The 14,929-nt window shown below is 38.8% G+C and overlaps 1 protein-coding gene across 3 annotated transcripts in view; it reads right to left on the bottom strand.

The window, feature by feature from the left end:
* LOC124781173 (CDGSH iron-sulfur domain-containing protein 2 homolog) overlaps positions 1–14,929 on the bottom strand; it is an 83,240-nt gene that overhangs the window by 30,540 nt on the left and 37,771 nt on the right. For 2 of the 3 annotated variants that reach the window (XM_047253839.1, XM_047253836.1), the window contains exon 4: positions 9,956–10,791. The exons of the other annotated variant lie outside the window; for it this stretch is intronic. In XM_047253839.1, the coding sequence (XP_047109795.1) occupies positions 10,705–10,791 (87 nt within the window). In that variant the 3' untranslated portion in view covers positions 9,956–10,704. Of the gene's footprint in view, positions 1–9,955; positions 10,792–14,929 lie in introns of those variants that run through there. 3 annotated transcript variants of the gene reach the window in all.

A 14,929-nucleotide genomic window follows, 5' to 3' on the forward strand; every position in this document is an offset into this window, starting at 1 on the left:
ATGACAAACCACTACCAAGAAATATTAAGTTCAAAAGAGTCACCACACCAGTACTTAGACATGACATACAAGATTTTCAGCAAAAATCTTGTAACCAGCTGCTAATGGTCCTGGTATTAACATAATTTAACTTTTACCACATTTCGGAATAGTTCCCATTCATTACATCAAGTAGATATGTTTTCTGAACTTCACCACAATTGTGTAAAAATGATACTTCCCTATACAAAACTGCTGTGTCAGCCAACAATCCTATAGCACTGCTGGTGCTATCTGTTGAATTGTTTGTGTGTACTGAAAACAGACGCACATTCCATATTACTTTTGTATCTGTGGAACGTTCATCATCCTGAATATCATATTGGGTTCTATTAGCCAAATATTCCTCCAGCCAATCACATATTTGTACGGATACTTACAAGGGGTGTGTGTCAGCTTGTGCAGGAATTTGTATTACAATATTTGTAAACAGACATCTCACACTCTTCACCATACCTGCAACAGCATGTGATTGCTTTGCTCTTGGTTTGTACACAACAGCACTTGCAGTCTGAAGAGGGGGAGGGGGGGGGGGTGTTTCACACAAGTTGACTGTTCACCTTTGTGTCTTCATTTGTTGTACTCTGTGTCGACGAACCGGCTGAAAAAATAGGGGTGGAATTGCAGTACTGCCTACAGTAAATGATTCAGCCAGCAGGTGCACATTTGTGTTTCACCGTTTAATTTCACTTTTCACAACCTCCCATATACACATTAATATGGCCAGTGCACTATTGTTTAGCTTTCAGTAAGCCTCATTACTAGTTTTCAGGCGAACATCCACATACTGCTACAATAGTTTACTGTTGAATATCTATGAGCAGTAGAAAGAACATAACCACATAATTCACAGTTCTTTCGGAATAATCGGGTACGTATAGAATAGACACTGTCATTGTTTTAACACTTATTTCACAGTTACAGTGATGCATTAGTTTTGTTTTAACTAACACAGGTTTCATCTGAAACTGACGTGGACTGACTGTCTCATGACCAAAAACCAGGCCCTTATATCCTCACAATAATAGGGACTGGAACTACAAATTGTTCGACGTTAAATTTACACAAATTACAATTAAAACTTAACTCATTAAATTAACTGAATACATTGAAAAACTGATTTTTTAACAGTTTCTTCTACTACAAGAGTTAAGCCGAATCATTTGTTTAAATTGTGAAATTAATGAATACCATTACGCAAACAATACTTTTAACAAAACTGTTAATTACCTTGAAATTAAGGGCGGGCGTGGCTAACATGTTTTCGAGTAGAGTCAAATAGATACATTACAACTGCTAGTGTTTCATCTTGCAAAAGTTCACAATTATTACAGTATTCATATTTGTTTATACGTCAAGCACAAATTTTTTTATATTCTAAAAGACTAAGAGCAAACCTTTCTCTTTTATGAAAATGCAGATTATACTCGCCTATGTTAATGGTAGTCAAATGAATTTTAAGGAGGCAGATGGCGAAACAAGAGCGGAAGCAAAAAATATCCCAGCTTGCTTCGTCACACAGCGTCAGTAACCTCAGCAAGTAGTTGATATGTTTAGTACACATGTCAGTGCTGTCTTACAGAGAGTGAAAAAATGAATGGCATTTAACATTTGGTACATTTTAAATATTGTGAATTCCAAGTTAAGAAGGCGTTATCTAACGGAAGACAGTATACCACAGGGCAATGACACTCTTGGAATGCTTTTGGTGGATCTATTTATTCAGAAACATAAATATTAACTTTACTGTTTAACTGAAGCTACATCGATAGGATAGTGGATGAAGAAAAGGGCTTTATAAACAATAATGTGATTGATAGTGTTAAAAGATTGTAATGCTAGTGACAGCAGTGAAAACTATACTCCTCAAAGAGGAGCCAACAGTTCTTGCAACTATGAATTTTCACCAGAAAAGAAATTCAATACTGTTAGTATTTTAAAATTTTTTCAGAAAATTGCATTTAATATATTAATGGTGTTTCATACACCATGTGAAATACCAACCTAAAGCTCATTACTGAAAAGACATCCATCTATAAAAAGCACATCGAACACCAAGGAAAATGTGTCCATTAATGGCAGCAGAAGTTTTGGTCAATGGAAAAACACGATGGGTGCGCAAGCTTTAAATGTTTCGTATCTTTCACAGCATGTCTCAAGGACTACAGAATGTGCCATAGACACTGCTTTCCTGACAGCCAGAGAGAAAGGAAGATAAAGATGTTCACCAGTCTGGGGCCCATTTTGTCGAAGTGAACCGGAGAACTGCAAGCTTCCACATACAGCTAAACTGCATTTGGAACACTGATCAAAGAGGATTTAATTATGAATTAACTTGTGGTGCAACATTATTTGTAACAAGGGGAAAAAATCATCAGTTGCCTTGATCCAGTTTGCACACAATGCATCTCAGTTATACAACAGATGATGTACTTTTAGTGAGTGGACACTGAAAAAAAGAATTTTATTTGTCGTCGGGAACAATTTTAGGTCTGGAAGCTAAAAACACTATACATTAAGAAGGCTATTCAGGACAATACTCCATACGTACATTTGGAGGCTAACAAAATTGGGAAAATGTCAAAAACAATTTAAAATCCTTTTTCCTGAATGGCATTAATGGCAATGTTTCAAACAACCAGAAATGTCTACTCCTTTGCGATAGAAGCTCAGATGGACGACAAAAGCAAATGTTTCATTTGCAGGTGAAGATATGATCATTCCACCAAAAACAATGAAATACGTACAGCCTGTGGATGTACATTTCTTCCGGCAATATAAAATATATGCAAGAAGGGTAACAGACTAAGAGCTATTTGCAGTGGCTTTAACATTAAATTAGGAACTAGAATATTCATAATGTAAATGCATTTTATTATTAAGCTATCTACTCCAGGGTGTCAGCCTATGCTTCAATATTCCTGGCAAGCGCCTGGCACATGATGCCAACCCCAAGAATGTATTTCAATTGGCATTTGATTTTGCAGTTTATCTTCTCTCCCTATTCCACTCCCAAACAGAACGAGGGAAAAATGACTGCCTATATGCCTCTCTATGAGCCCTAATCTCTCTTATCTTTGTGGTCTTTCCACGATATATAAGTCGGCGGCAGTAAAATTGTACTGCAGTCAGCCTCAAATGCTGATTCTCTAAATTTCCTCAGTAGCGATTTACGAAAAGAACGCCTCCTTTCCTCCAGAGACTCCCACCCGAGTACCTGAAGCATTTCCGTAACACTCACGTGATGATCAAACCAACCAGTAACAAATCTAGCAGCCCGCCTCTGAATTGCTTCTATGTCCTCCCTCAATCCGACTTGATAGGGATCCCAAACACTCGAGCAGTACTCAAGAATAGGTCGTATTAGTGTTTTATAAGCAGTCTCCTTTACAGATTAACCACATCTTTCCAAAATTCTACCAATGAACCAAAGACGACTATCCCCTTCCCCACAACTGCCATTACATGCTTGTCCCACTTCATACCGCTCTGCAATGTTACACCCAAATATTTAATTGACGTGACTGTGTCAAGTGCTACACTACTAATGGAGTATTCAAATATTATGGGATTCTTTTTCCTATTCATCTGCATTAATTTACATTTATCTATATTTAGAGTTAGCTGCCATTCTGAACACCAATCACAAATCCTGTCCAAGTCTTCTTGTATCCTCTTACAGTCACTCAACGACAACACGTTCCTGTACATCACAGCATCATTAGCAAACAGCCGCACATTGCTATCCACCCTATCCAAAAGATCATTTATGTAGATAGAAAACAACAGGGGCCTACCACACTTCCCTGGGGCACTCTAGATGATACCCTCACCTCAGATGAACACTCACCATCGAGGACAATTCTATTACTTAAGAAGTCTTGGAGCCATTCACATATTTAGGAACCAGTCCCATATGCTCGTACCTTAGTTAGGAGTCTGCAGTGCGGCACCAAGTCAAACACTTTCCGGGAGTCAAGGAATATGGCATCCATCTGATACCCTTAATCCATGGTTCACAAGATATCATGTGAAAAAAGGGCGAGTTGCGTTTCGTAGGAGTGATGCTTTCTAAAGCTGTGCTGATGCATGGACAGCAACTTCTCTGTCTCAAGGAAATTCATTATATTCGAATTGAGAGTATGTTCGAGAATCCTGCAACACATCAATGTTAAGCATATTGGTCTGTAATTTTGAGGATCCGTCCTTCTACCCTTCTTATATACAGGCGTCACCTGCGCTTTTTTCTAGTCGCTCGGGACTATGTTGTGCAAGAGATTCGCGATAAACGCAAGCTAAGTAAGGAGCCAATGCAGTAGTGTACTCTCTGTAAAACCGAATTGGAATTCCATCAGGACCTGGCGATTTATTTTCAACCCATTCAGCTGCTTCACAACCCCAGGGATGTCTATCACTGTCTTCCAGATGGGAATCTGTACGAGACAAACGGTGGTATGTTTGTACAATCCTCCTGCGTGTAAGATTTCTCAAATGCTAAATTTAAAAATTTCGTTTTGCTGTCTTCCATTGCCAGGCCAGACTGATCAGTGATTGAGTGGATGGAAGCCTTCGACCGATTTTCCGATTTTATTTAAGACCAGAATTTCCTTGGGTTTTCAGCAAGGTTTTTTGCAAACGTATGACGGTGGTAGTGGTTGTACGCTCCGCGCATCGCTCTTTTTATAGCAGCACGAATCTCTACTAACTTTTGCCTGTCCTCATTCTCCCGATCTTTCTTGTACCACGAGTGCAACTGTCCTTGCTTCTTGAGCATACTCCGAATTGTGCTGCTAAACCACGGTGGGTCTTTTCCATCCGTAACCCACTTTTTCGGCACATACTTCTCCAATGCATGATTTACAATGTGTTTAAAATTTGCCCATAGTTCTTCCACATCCATCTTACCTGAAGTGGGATGCTAACAACTGCTTATCTGCTCTTTCTAGCAAGAATACTCTCCTGGCCTTCTTGACCGACTTTTTAACTTTGGTAACCATAGTCATAATGACATCATGATCACTAATCTTTGTCTCAACACTGACACCGTCGATGAGGTCTGGTCTGTTCGTGGCTACCAGATCTAAAATATTTCCATTACGCGTTGGCTGTCGATTCAGCTGCTCAAGACAATTTTCAGATAATGTGTTCAGAAGTAATTCACACAACGGCTTGTCTGTACCACCTGTAATGAATCCATAGACATCCCAGTCTATACTAGGTGGGTTGAAGTCGCCTCCGACTAATATAGCTTGATCTGTGTACTTCTGCGATACAGAGTGTAGACTCCCTTTGAATGATTCTATAACTGTCACGGTGGAACCTAGTGGCCTGTAATAACACCTAACAATTAGCTTTATTTCTCCTAGCCCTGTTAAACGTGTCCAGGTAACTTCACAATCGCACTCTACTTCGACCTCAGTAGACAATATTTTTGTCAACTGCAATGAAGACACCTCCCACTACGGTGTCTAATCTGTCTTTCCAATACATGTTCCAACCCTCACTAAATATTTCAGAACTTCCTATCTCAGGGTTCGGCCAGGTTTCAGTCCTGAGAATAATTTGCGTGCCACACGCTTCCTGGAGGGCAGTAAATTCAGGAACTTTATTCCGAAGTCTGAAAATTTACTGCTTCTAAATGCAACTGGAACACTGAATCCCTCATCGACCAGAGAGACTTCTCTTGTCAGTAAGTCTTTGTTAGTAATAGAAGATGTACAGTGGAACAGCTTACAGAAATCTACTGAGACACTATCTACCTGTTCATCTGCATCTTGTTTGCAAGGTGATACAAATGAAGCATGCTGTGCTTCAAGAACCATACTGATTTTCAGAGATAATCTTCTCTCCTCCACAAATATCAAATGTCATCACTTATGTAGTGAATCTGAGTTATGTCTGTCTGCCAAATTGATCTCCATAACTACTACAGATTTTCATAGGGGTTTTTGCAAGTAACTTTAGCAGAATTAATGGCGCCTTATAGGCTTTAATGCATCAAAATCTATTAATACACATTATAAAAATGTATGTATATTCGTATATTCCATCTCTTCTCCGAAACAACTGAACCAATTTCAGCTAAACTTGGTACATATATATCACTTACTGTTTACAAAGAGTAGCTGTGGGGTTAAGAACGATATCAAAGAGGTGGGGGTAAAAAGTAAGTGTAGCCTACAATGCAAATGCCCAGCTTTTCTGCATCCACTACTTTAGAAAGAGCACTTAGTGACCTGCAACAAACTTTACACATTATTTTGAAACCTTTACAAAACTCTCTCATTGGCACCCCTCCCCCCACATGATGAAAGGAAAAATCCACCACTTATGTTTGCAATGTTCATGAAGCAAAACTGCTGCATCAGGCAGGATGTCATGATGTTCACACTTATTACTTCTTTGTTACTAACTGTTCGCAGCACACTCAACAGACAGTGTCCACATATGCTACTGAATGTACCTACGAAATTATATCATTATATGACAATTCAAGAGACATGAGGCAAGGAGGAGATGGAGGGAGGGAGGGGGGGGGGGGGGCAGATGGACAGACAGAGGGAGGAGGAGATAGACAATAGGGGGTTGAGGCAGACGAGTGAAGGGGAAGAAGGTGATGGACAGAGGGGGACACCCGACTAACAATTTAAATATATGCTTACTATGTTTCTTTTAATTCAATGAAGGTTCTTTTTCCGTACCCTATAACTTCTCTCTTAAAACTTAGCAACTTATAGCAATACCTGTATTAATTTTTATTAAAAGTTATGTACTTGAAGTATTTTTCAACAAGGGTTAAATGCACAGTGCCCTAATCATTAATACAGAGAGTAGTTTTGAAACAGGCAACTGATGAGCCAAAACTTTATGATCACTGCCCATAGAGACCAAATACTACCTGGTAACACTATGGGAACCAATATGGCAAGAAAACTACGTAAATAGGGCAGAGAAGTGGAGAATCATTACATTGACAATACAGGCCACAAACAAGAAAATTCACGGGCATATGCAGTTTTGAGGGAGGGCAGTTTGTTATGGTCTGGGTCTTGGGGAATCTTGCAAGCAGTGAAACTAGTCAACTGTTCACACCTTACTGTTGTGAGCATGTATGGAAATTTGTTTTTGACAGTGACACCATAGGTAGGTGATAGTTTTTTGGATGTCCATACCTAATCACAGAATGTGGAGGTTACAGTTGTCTGGTCTGTAAACCAGGTTAGCCAACAAACTGTGGCAGATCTGATGCAATACAATGCTAGTGCAGGCAAAAGTGTTTCAGGAAACACCATTTTGCACCCTTTGTCAAACATGGGGCACCACAGTAGACAGCCCTATGTACCCCCATGTCAAGAAAAAGATAATTATGATTGCAGTGCACACAAGATTATAAAAGTCTGTGTAGCAATCCAAACCTGCAGAATGAATCATTTCTTTTTATATCATAAACACTGTCACATTTGGGTTCACCATAATCTAGGCGAGTGACTACTCAAAACATGCACTGCAACACCAACACTGACTGTCAGGACAGTATTATGCTATGGCAAACATTCACATGGACTTCAAAGGGTAATTCAAGGCACTATGACAGCAGTAGACTACATTACCCTCCCTCCATGTTTGATATCTTTGCAATGGTAATGCAGTATACCAGCAGACAGCAGGCAAAATGCCACAATCATGCTACAGTGGTTTGAGCAGCTTGATAGTGAAATCAGGCCTGGGCAACCAAATTTGCCCAGTGTGAACCTAGGTGTTGGTGCAGAGACTTTAATCCATATTGCATGGAACCACTGCTGTATTGCATTCAGCAACCACAGAAATAGCACTAAGCACAGCACTCAATTTGGAACAAATGATAATTTTTACGAACTGAATGCTCTACCGTATGTGATTCAATCAGTTTTACCACACACGAAATAAACAATGTATAGGAAATGGTATTTGTTAAAAATGTATTACAATAGTTTAATCCAGAAATTCTTGAAAATAAATGCAAATATTCACTCTGGAAAATTTGTTGTGCAGGTACACATCAAGTAGTTTTGAAAACAACTGAATGAAAACAACTTATTCAGTTAAGCAGTTTTACGTGCCAGATTACTTATCCACTCATTTGAGTGAAAGTAGTCAGAGGTCTCAAATGATAAAAAGTGACAATCTGAGTTGCCCAATCCCCAGTGCAACCAATTTCAAGCAGCAGTATTTCATTGTTTTGGTACTGTTTAATCACCATTGTTGATTGTACCCATAACACTTATTGCCACCGATATTGTTCCAATATTTGCTTTTTACTGAATGCCAGTAAGTACCGTTTAGTTCATTTTTTCAGATATGTTTATGAATAGGCATTTACATAGCAAACTTTGTATCTGGATCTAAGTGCTGAAATGCTCAGTGGTGGGGTATGCAAGAAATCATGGCCACTCAACAAGTTATAGTACATGCTTGAAAAGCAAGTGATTAAATCACGAAACCTTTTAAAAACGTATCTTGAATGCTATCTGCTCACTTCATCTCCGCATTTACTGAAACTGTCCATTGCATGCAAACCAGTGGAAAGAGATTTAATAGATTTAAATGAAGTAATTTTCATGTACTTAAAAAAAAATTTTAAACATAGCACCTGCAGTTAAACCTTTACAAATAACCAACCCACATTTAATGCCAGAAGTATGAAAAGTTCACGTTTCAATTAAGAAATACTTTTTATTCATCTCCCAATCTTAGTCACAGTTCATGTGAAACTGAAGGCTGAAAGTATGTACGTGAAATCACTCAAACCCAGAGACTTAGTGACAAATATTCAGTGTAACTGACTTATCCAACAGACTTGTGCCAAATATAGTAAGCAAAGTAAAGTTTTCCCTCTTTTTTTCATGTACCTACTGAATGCTCAACACTCCTGCTGACTGGTGAAGTCTCCTTTACTCCTAAATTATTTAGAGACACCTGTCTCTGTCTGTTCTCACAGTAACTGAAACAACTGAAATCCAGAGTGTGAGTAAAAACATTAATATAGGGCTGCCATAGTAACAGATTAGTTTCATTTAAATGAAAAAACAAACTGAACAAAGAAACAATCTGTTGTGAAAACTAGCCAATTGCCCCATCACTGATGTCAGGCAAAGCTGAAACATGTTCAAGGTCCCCCAGTCACAATAGCACAATGAATTGAATGCCAGTCTACATGCATATGTATTGACATAAGGAACGGGCTGGAGAGAGGTATGGTGCTAAATAATATCCACTATGTAAAGTTTTCAACAAAGACACAACACACATTACTGTTAGTACTTTAAGCAAGCAGTTATTTACAGAAGCAAGGGAGTGGAAAATGCTGTTAACTTAAGCATGTTGAATTTCACTAGCACACACTTACCAAGGAAAGAAATTTTAAAGTACTGTGTTATACATCATTTCAGTGTCAATGATCAGCTATTCTTCTTGTTTTACCTGTATGCAACTTATCATTGTGTTCTCATCTGAAAATACTATTTTGTTTTGTTGACTATATTCTGTGGATAAAGACTACAGTGAATGGCATTATTAGTTCGCATTGCTATTGAGCGAAGATGCCTGTTCACAGAGAAATTTTAAAATAAAAATTTTAAATAATGAAAACTTTAGTCTTGTGGGGTGTTAAATGTAACTATAAATTTCTAATTTTAGACAGAAGGGGAAGAAATGGTGATGCTATCACAGGGGGAGGGAATGGAACTTCCATTGCTCAACACTACCCCTGATGAATTTCAACTACCTAGGTCAATGTGACAAGAAGTATCACACAATTCTCAATATTTTCTTATAGATACAAAGCTGTTTCCTTAGATATCACAAATTCAAAACACACTACTAATTTTATTAGAATCGTGTTTCAACACTTGAGGATTTCCAAACAAATACAAATGTGTGTGAGAAAGCATCTTAATTTTAATAAATATTTTGTCTAAAAATATACACATGAGATCTATTTACATAAGTAGCTAGAAACAGTGGCAATTTTATTCTAGTTCACAATGTCAATGTCTGAGGCAACATGAACACGTTAATATGAAACTGATGATGAACTCCTGAACTGAAAGTGCTGCCTCATGTAGTTCTTTACATAAGAGCAATAGAACTAAAGTATTAATGATTCACAGCTTATCTGAATTCCCATTTGTTTTATTTAATATTATTCACAGTATGCAATTTGTGCATGGCAAAGTGCTGGCCAATCAGCTCCTATAACACAAATCCTTCTGCACCAAAGTGCTCTGTAGTTAACTCAGTTTTCCTTGCACATTCTATCACACAATTCTTAACCACAATGTTTCTAGATACCATTTTAAATATCAACAACAATGTGAAGAAATAATCTGTTTACTAAACAATCAAACACTACAACAACAACAAATGCAGAGGCATTCAGTAACATTTCATGTTTTGCTTGAGGTTCCCATCTATTGTTACATATTCAGGCATAAATTCAGATTGGCACTTCAACAATTTTCAATTAAAATCCAGTGGTATTGTTATAATTGATTAAACCAATGAAATTTAAGACACTTTCACTGTTAAGGAATCAGTATTTTTATACCATTCTACATTGCAGGAAGGAACAAACAAAAGAAAGCTGCCTGCCAACCTAGATAACAATCTACACAATCAGTCTTAGTTTTACTCCTTATGTTTAAGGACGACTGGACCCACATTGTCTCCAGTTTCCTGGTTGACCTTGTTATGTGTGCCATCACAGTATGGAAACTGAAAAAACAAAGTTCGTTGTGTCAAACTATTTAGAAGAATTAGACGTTGAATGAAACCAATAGGCAGAATAAATGCTCAACTATGAATTTCACTACAAAAAGTGGTAAAATGCATGCAAAAATACAGAGGCTGGATCATAAAAAATTAACTTACAGTATCTGTCCACACTCTTATCGGTATCAAAAACCAAGTTCAACACAAAATCTCCAGCCTGCACAACAATCTTTTTCAAACTATAGGAAACATTATAGACAAAGCACTTCAAAATAACTATTTTTGATATATTTTGTCTAATTCCCAAGGCACATGGAACCACTTTCAACATTAACATTCCTCTGCCTTTTCCACTCATTCTTGACTTTGATTTACTCCTTGGCACTACAGCCCTTGTAGGACCTTGGCCTCCCTGACAATCTCTGCCCACTCTTCTCTGCTGGCTGCCTTGGCTCTCCGTCTTCTAGCTCCCATCCTTCTGAATTCCTCCTCCATGTTGTCTAGCTATCTGGTCCTTGGTCTGCCCCCTTATACAACATACATCAGGTTTTCCTTTGAAAACTTTCTTGACTGTGCTGTTCATTCTCTCTACATGTCCCAAACAATGTAGTAGTACAACTAATCTTATTTCTGATCTCCAAAAACCCCTATCATTCACTGGCTCCGTAGATTTTCCTAAGTATCTTCCTGTCCCATCTCAGTAACAACTCATTTTGTGTCAGTGCAGGTCTCCAAATCATACATCACCACAGGTCTAACTACTGTACAATACACAATCAGCTTCACATTCCTACTAGGCTCCTTGCTTTAAACACTTCAACCAGTGCAAAGTAGCTCCTGTTGCCAGCTGCAATCCTTGCCTGTATGTCTTCTGTCATATCATTCTCAGTTACCAGTGACCAAAGATATTTTAAGCTCTCAAGGCAGTCATATTCTCTTCCGTTCAAAGTCATGCTTCTTTCTCCTTCACTGTATCTTTTCCTAGATGTTACCATACACTTGGTCTTTGATTAATGGTCAGTCTCATCTCTGCACCATAGCTTTCTACTTTTTCAAGTTTTTTTCCAGGTTCTGTTTCCTCCTGGATAACAAATCAATATCATCCATAAATGCAAGCTCCTGAGTCACTATTAAACAGTTTTCCCAGGGTCATTGCTTTGTTTCTTTCGCACTACCCTCTCCAAGCTGACAAACAATAGTGGTGAGCACATCACCCTGCCTCAGTCCTTGATTAACTTCAAATGGCTTCAATAAATTGCCCTCAATCTTTACTTTGCATACTGTTCTTCTCAAAGTCATTTGAACCAATCATGTCATTTGGTTAGGGACTCCTGCCTCTTGCATTGTCTTCCAAAGTTGATCCCTTTGGATACTACTGTAAGCTTGTTTGAAATCAATGAACAGCTGGTAGACATTGATGTTTTAACATTTTTCAAGGATCTGTCTGATAGTGAAAATATGATCTTTAGTGGATCTATTAGTTCTGAAACCACACTGGTAGCCTCCTAGATGCTCTTCTACGTATGCTCTTAACCACCCAGCCATGATTTTTCCTAATACTTTATATAATATACAGAGCAGTGCAATTCCTCTACAATTCCCAGTCAGCTTTGTCATGTTTCTTATGTATACGGCAGAGTATTGCTGTACTCCAATGTTACGGCACATTTTCTTTCCACCACATTTCCACTATAATCTCATGCAAAATCCTTACTAGTTTTTCTCCACCATATTTTATCATTTCTGCTGTAATACTGTCTTCTCCTCCCCCCCCCCCCCCTTCCCAATGAACCATAGACCTTGCTGTTGGTGGGGAGGCTTGCGTGCCTCAACGATACAGATAGCCGTACCGTAGGTGCAACCACAACGGAGAGGTATCTGTTGAGAGGACAGACAAACGTGTGGTTCCTGAAGAGGGGCAGCAGCCTTTTCAGTAGTTGCAGGGGCAACAGTCTGGATGATTGACTGATCTGGCCTTGTAACACTAACCAAAACGGCCTTGCTGTGCTGGTACTGCGAACGGCTGAAAGCAAGGGAAAACTACAGCCGTAATTTTTCCCCGAGGGCATGCAGCCTTACTGTATGGTTAAATGATGATGGCGTCCTCTTGGGTAAAATATTCCAGAGATAAAATAGTCCCCCATTCGGATCTCCGGGCAGGGACTACTCAGGAGGACATTGTTATCAGGAGAAAGAAAACGCGTTCTACGGATCGGAGCGTGGAATGTCAGGTCCCTTAATCGGGCAGGTAGGTTAGAAAATTTAAAAAGGGAAATGGATAGGTTAAAGTTAGATATAGTGGGGATTAGTGAAGTTGGGTGGCAGGAGGAACAAGACTTCTGGTCAGGTGAGTACAGGGTTATAAATACAAAATCAAATAGGGGTAATGCAGGAGTAGGTTTAATAATGAATAAAAAGATAGGAGTACAGGTAAGCTACCACAGACAGCATAGTGAACGCATTACTGTGGCCAAGTTAGACACGAAGCCCACGCCTACTACAGTAGTACAAGTTTATATGCCAACTAGCTCTCCAGATGACTAAGAAATTGAGGAAATGTATGATGAGATAAAAGAAATTATTCAGGTAGTGAAGGGAGACGAAAATTTAATAGTCATGGGTGACTGGAATTCGACAGTAGGAAAAGGGAGAGAAGGAAACATTGTAGGTGAATATGGATTGGGGCTAAGAAATGAAAGAAGCCGTCTGGTAGAATTTTGCACAGAGCATAACTTAATCATAACTAACACTTGGTTCAAGAATCCTAAAAGAAGGTTATATACATGGAAGAATCCAGGAGATACTAGATAGTATCAGATAGATTATGTAATGGTAAGGCACATATTTAGGAACCAGGTTTTAAATTGTAGGACATTTCCAGGGGCAGATATGGACTCTGACCACAATCTATTGGTTGTGAACTGTAGATTAAAACTGAAGAAATTGCATAAAGGTGGGAATTTAAGGAGATGGGACCTGGATAAACTGACTAAACTAGAGGTTGTACAGAGTTTCAGGGAGAGCATAAGGGAACAATTGACAGGAATGGGGGAAACAAATACAGTAGAAGACGAATGGGTAGCTCTGAGGGATGAAGTAGTGAAGGCAGCAGAGGATCAAGTAGGTAAAAAGACAAGGGCTAGTAGAAATCCTTGGGTAACAGAAGAAATATTGAATTTAATTGATGAAAGGAGAAAATATAAAAATGCAGTGAATGAAGCAGGCAAACAGGAATACAAACGACTCAAAAATGAGATCAATAGGAAGTGCAAAATGGCTAAGCAGGACAAATTTAAGGATGCAGAGGCTTATCTCACTAGGGGTAAGATAGATACAGCCTACAGGAAAATTAGAGACCTTTGGAGAAATGAGAACCACTTGCATGAATATCAAGAGCTCAGATGGAAAACCAGTTAGAAGAAGATGAAATGGGAGATACGATACTGCGTGAAGAGTTTGACAGAGCACTGAAAGACCTGAGTCGAAACAAGGCCACAGGAGTAGACAACATTCCATTAGAACTACTGACGGCCTTGGGAGAGCCAGTCCTGACAAAACTCTACCATCTGGTGAGCAAGATGTACGAGACAGGCGAAATACCCTCAGACTTCAAGAAGAATATAACAATTCCAATCCCAAAGAAAGCAGGTGTTGACAGATGTGAAAATTACCGAACAGTCAGTTTAATAAGCCACAGCTGCAAAATACTAACACCAATTCTTTACAGACGAATGAAAAAACTGGTAGAAGCAGACCTCGGGGAAGATCAGTTTGAATTCCGTAGAAATGTTGGAACACGTGAGGCAATACTGACCTTACGAGTTATCTTACAAGGAAGATTAAGGAAAGGCAAACCTACGTTTCTAGCATTTGTAGACTTAGAGAAAGCTTTTGACAATGTTGACTGGAATACTCTCTTTCAAATTCTAAAGGTGGCAGGGGTAAAATACAGGGAGCGAAAGGTTATTTACAATTTGTACAGAAACCAGATGGCAGTTATAAGAGTAGAGGGACATGAAAGGGAAGCAGTGGTTGGGAAGGGAGTGAGACAGGGTTGTAGCCTCTCCCCGATGTTATTCAATCTGTATATTGAGCAAGCAATAAAGGAAACAAAAGAAAAATTTGGAATAGGTATTAAAAT

This window comes from Schistocerca piceifrons, chromosome 1, assembly GCF_021461385.2.
Source record: "Schistocerca piceifrons isolate TAMUIC-IGC-003096 chromosome 1, iqSchPice1.1, whole genome shotgun sequence".
In the NCBI taxonomy this organism is placed as follows: domain Eukaryota; kingdom Metazoa; phylum Arthropoda; class Insecta; order Orthoptera; family Acrididae; genus Schistocerca; species Schistocerca piceifrons.